Source organism: Hyaena hyaena, unplaced genomic scaffold (assembly GCF_003009895.1).
Source record: "Hyaena hyaena isolate Hyena2069 unplaced genomic scaffold, ASM300989v1 scaffold_830, whole genome shotgun sequence".
Taxonomy (NCBI): domain Eukaryota; kingdom Metazoa; phylum Chordata; class Mammalia; order Carnivora; family Hyaenidae; genus Hyaena; species Hyaena hyaena.
In genome coordinates this window covers 169,285-173,719 of record NW_024081455.1, presented here as the reverse complement: position 1 = coordinate 173,719, position 4,435 = coordinate 169,285, and the positions used below count along the sequence as shown (strand labels likewise).

Sequence of the window (4,435 nt, the reverse complement as noted above, 5' to 3'; positions counted from 1 at the left end):
CTGGCAGCCTGCTGTCAGACTTCCAGCCTTCAGAACCATGAGAAATAAATTTGTTATTTATAAGTCACTCAGTCAATAGCATTTTTGTTCTAGCAGCCTGTGTGGACTGAGATGGCCTCCCATAGCACTCTGCTCCCGTTGCCTTCCCTATACAAGTACAACAGACCATGTCGGGCTCTAATCCAAGTTGTTTACCACCCTCCAGCCTGAAGGCAGGAACAAGTGTAGGCAGTTGGCATCTTTTCCCTGTCACCCTATTAGAATAGTCTGTCCTTCTCTCTTAATTTCCTGGAGTTCTGGGGAGAGATACTTGGGTCTACTTGTAAGTCCCCTCTCTTCAAAGCCCTAAGCCCCGTCTAATAGGAAGCGGAAAATGTGTGCTGGGGAAAGAAATCCCCACCAAGAACGGACCCCATACCGGATTTTCCCTGGTAGGATTCCTAGGGAGCCTCCCCTCCCCTCTCCCATGGTTGTGTCTGTCTCTGTAGTGTTTTGGGAATCTATCTCCTCCCACTTTCGTCTCTGTCAGTTTTCTTTTATCTCTCTCTCCCTCGGAAGGGAAGCTAAGGGGAGGTAAAAGAGGGAACCAAAAGAGGAGGGTCTTTGTAAGGCTGAAGTCTTCGATATTGCAGGTGATAAATCCACTTAGTCTCTTTAATATTCTTTCAGAAATTCACACACACACTCACGCACAAATCAGAACAAGGTTGGGACTGCCGAGGGGAGCGGGGAACGGGGCTGGCTCCTCCCGACGTTGGGAGGTCTTACCCTGGGTTACCTTCTGCCCTGCTGGCCACTGATTGGGGTAGGTGGAAGGGAATATTTACAGAGACGGGAACGTTCGTCAGCCCAAAGTGAAAGGCCGTAAACTGGGAACCTCCGAAATCTCATTCCAAAATTACCAAAAGTCGAGGTTCTGGGATTAGCAAGAAAATAGGAAGAGGATTTGGTGGAGGAGACAAAACTGTACTACGAAAAATGAGAGAGCGTGGGGGCGTGGCTACTCCGGGGCTAGGTACCCGCGCCAAGAGAAGGGGAGGGAGTCTACCAGTTTGGGGGCGAGGCCTAGCGCCACAGCCCAATTACCGGACGGAATCACCCCGCGGGGGCGGGGGAGGAAAAGAAGGCGGAGCCTGCCGACCTGGAGGCGGGGTTTTGTCAGAGCCGGGGCGGAGCCTATGGAGGAGGCGGGGCTTTAGGGACCAGTCTCTCAGCGGCGAGCGGAGACCCTGGGAGCTCCGCTGGGGGCGCTGCGTTTAGAGGCGGCGGGGGACTGGAGTGACTGAGGGCCCGGCATTTGGCGGGGATCCCGGAAAGTGGCATCTCTGGGGGTGTGGGGTTTTTCGGGGTTCCTGAGGAACTGGAATCGGAGCGTGCCCGCAAGGCGAGAGGTTCCGTGGAGGCAGAATTTAGGATGTATCGAAATTCGGTGGCCCCAGAGGCAGGTGTGCCGGGCACCCACTGGATCCGCTGCGTGGCTGCAGAACGCGCTTGGGAGGTTGAGGGGCGCGGGGCGGGGCCAGGCCAGGTGCATCCTTACGGATCCCAGTAGTTCTCATGGTGCTGAGCGGCAATGATGATGACTACGGTGAGGATGGTACAGAGCACCATGGCTGCTATGCCCACCGCCAGGGAGATGAAGGAGAAGTTCCGAGCCTCGCGGGAAGCAATCTCGGCAGACACCATGTCTCCGCGGGCTAAGGCCGTGCGCACCTGCGGTGGACAGGAGAAAGAAAGCTGATCAGAGCTGCTGCTCCCTCTAAGATGCTTCCCAGAACATTCAGCACTCCCTTGGAATAAGAAAAACCGAGTGAGGCCTCCCTTCCCAGACGCCCACCCACTCCCCCACTTCCACCTGCACTGCCTTGAAGATGGCGATGATGCCCGTAGGCCAGAAGCAGCAGATGGTGGTCAGCACTGCGATGGGCATGTAGTCGTGCGGCGGGCGCCTCGGCTCTAGCAGGGCCAGCCCTGGGGCCTGGGGCGGTGGGGGTAGCGTGGAGGTTACTCCCGTTCCCCCCGGGGTCCCGCCTGTATAGGGCTGTGTAGGGAAGGTGGGGGGGGGGAGAGAATGTCATTCAGATCCTCTCTGAGCTCACCAACATTCTGTGTCTGGCACAATGGTTTTTAAAGCACAGTTCTTACACGTTGCTTCTCAAAGAAACTTATTATCCACGACACTTCCAGGACACCCAAAAATTTCACGTAGGTTCCTCTTCCCTCTTCATTGCTGTCATTAACCCTATATTCTTGGCAGTCTCCACACTCCCTGTCCCAAGGTATGGCTGCACCAGTGCTGCCCTGGCCTCGCTTCAGACCTTGTTTCTTCTCTCCAGATATCTGCCTGACCTTCCCTACTCAGTCAGTTACAGGTTTACTCTTCCTTATCCTCCTCGGTTTCCAGGTTTCATTTCTCCTCCCCCTCTCTCCAGGCTGTTTCCTTCTTTCAAACCTCCTCTGGACTTCAAGGCTTGTTCCCCCTCTCTGACCCCAACAGACTGCCAGACCAACTCCCTTTTCCCCCCAACATTCCCAACCCGTTTCTAGTCCCTCCTCTCTCTAGGCCTTGTCCTGGGAACGCTGCCTGGTCCTGGGCCCTGCTTCTCTATCTCACCAGCACCCCCTGTGTCCCTACCCCTTCCTCCCAGGCCCCATCCGCCCTGTACTCACCGTTCCCACTGGGTAGACCGGCACGTAGGCAGTGCAGGGCTGCAGCTGTAACGGGTAGCCGGGAGCCACATAGCCCCCCAGTGGCAGAGTGCCTACTGCCCCCGTGTGCGTGGGCACTACGAAGCCAGGAGCCTGGGCCGTATGAGAGGGCGCCGGCGGGGGCGGGGCGGCGGCTGCCGGCGGCGGCGGGGGCAGTGGGCCCTCGAAGCGAGTCTCCTGCAGGTAAGGGTCGGGTGGCATGCGGGGCAAGGTAGCGCAACCGGGTGGGGGCGCCCCGGCGGCAGGGCCGGGCGGGGCGTGGTGTGGCGGTCGCGGCAGAGTGGCGGAGGATGAGGGACCGCGCTGACCACTGGCCACGGAAGAAGCCAGGCCGCCTGCCCCCAAACGCGGGAGGGTGGCAGTCCCGGACTGGTGGTAGTGATGGTGGTGGTGATGGTGAGAAGAAGGGGCTGCCTGTGGGGGTGGGGCGGGGGGTTCGGCCGGGGGCTGGGGGGCATTATAGGGTGGTGGAGAGGTGTGAGGGACTGAGTCTGAGAGGCCTGGGGACAGTGAGCACAGGAGAGGGTTTGGGGAGAGAGTGAAGACAGGCAGAGAAGAGATAAGGAAGGGGGTAGGGAGAGACACAGAGGGCCAGGGATGAAGAAAGAGAATGGGAGAGACAGAGGAGATGGGTGAGAAACCATCTCTTGGTCTTCAGGCAGGAAAGGGGTTGTATCTAGGCCATCTGTCCACCTCCCTTCTTTCTTTCAATCTAGTTTGGAAGTGGAAACCTTCCTCTGCTATCTCCCTCTTCAGCAACAGTGCCCAAGGCTTTCACCTGCACACCCAAGCTATGGCTGCCTTGGGCTTGCCCATCTGAGCTAGTCCTGTGTGTACTGTGTACACATGTGTAGACATGCAAAACTGTGTTAACATGTGCATATGCAACAGTTGTATAAACACATGAGGGATGACATATTTCACTCTGTCTTCTTGCACTGGGGAGGGGTGCCCTAGACTCTCTGGAAATCTCAGCACCTCTTTTAGGGCAGATGAAGGGTCTTCTGGATTTTACTCTACTGACAACCTCCATCTCATCATGTCTTTATATTTCCTCACTGAATGTCTCCATGTGAGCCAGTGTCATCTGTCCATCTGTCACTCCCAATGATGCTATCCCTGCAGTACCTGGCTGATGCTAAGCCACTCTTGTACTTCCCTCACCCTTTCAACCTGTCCCCTTTCCATGTTGTTGGCAAGGGGACAAGGCTGAGATTGGAGGAAAAGGAAGGGGTGGGAGATATAGAAAGAGAAGGGGATGAGGCGGTTGAGAGCTGGAGTGAAAGGGAATGAAATAGAAGCCCCCCCCCCAACGGAGGGGTGAGGGAGGGGGGGTTGGGGCCAAGGATGGCGGGAGAGTCTGGAGATGGTGGAAAGGGCAGGAGGTTTTGTTGTTGTTTACCTGACTTTTCCGATGACATGCCTGTGGTCTTGCTGGGACAGAGTGTCTGCAGCGCGAGTCAGGGTCCCTGGCTGGCGTCGGAGTCTCGGTGTGCGGATTGCGCAGCCGGCAGCAGCACAGAGATGGAGAGATGAAGACAGCGGCGGGGGGCGGAGGGAGAGCAGGGAAGGGGGGGAGCTTAAAGGGGCCGAGTAGAGGGAGGGGGAGAGTTTCCGAGGTACCCTCACTAGGTCTCGCCTCCTCTCACCCCGGCATTCAAGCCCCTAGTTTGGGCTCTCTTGGAGTTGTCATGGAAACAGGGAGGCAAGCAAGACCAGGCAAGAC

At 57.1% G+C, this 4,435-nt stretch overlaps 1 protein-coding gene across 1 annotated transcript; it reads right to left on the bottom strand.

The window, feature by feature from the left end:
- Positions 1–617: 617 nt before the first annotated feature.
- Positions 618–4,203, bottom strand: PRRT1 (proline rich transmembrane protein 1). Its single transcript, XM_039219588.1, has 4 exons — positions 4,112–4,203; positions 2,671–3,209; positions 1,856–2,041; positions 618–1,713 (listed from the first exon to the last, which is right to left on the bottom strand). The coding sequence occupies exons 1-4, from the start codon at positions 4,128–4,130 to the stop codon at positions 1,537–1,539; spliced, it is 921 nt and encodes a 306-aa protein (XP_039075519.1). The 5' UTR covers positions 4,131–4,203; the 3' UTR covers positions 618–1,536.
- Between the last annotated feature and the right edge of the window lie 232 nt (positions 4,204–4,435).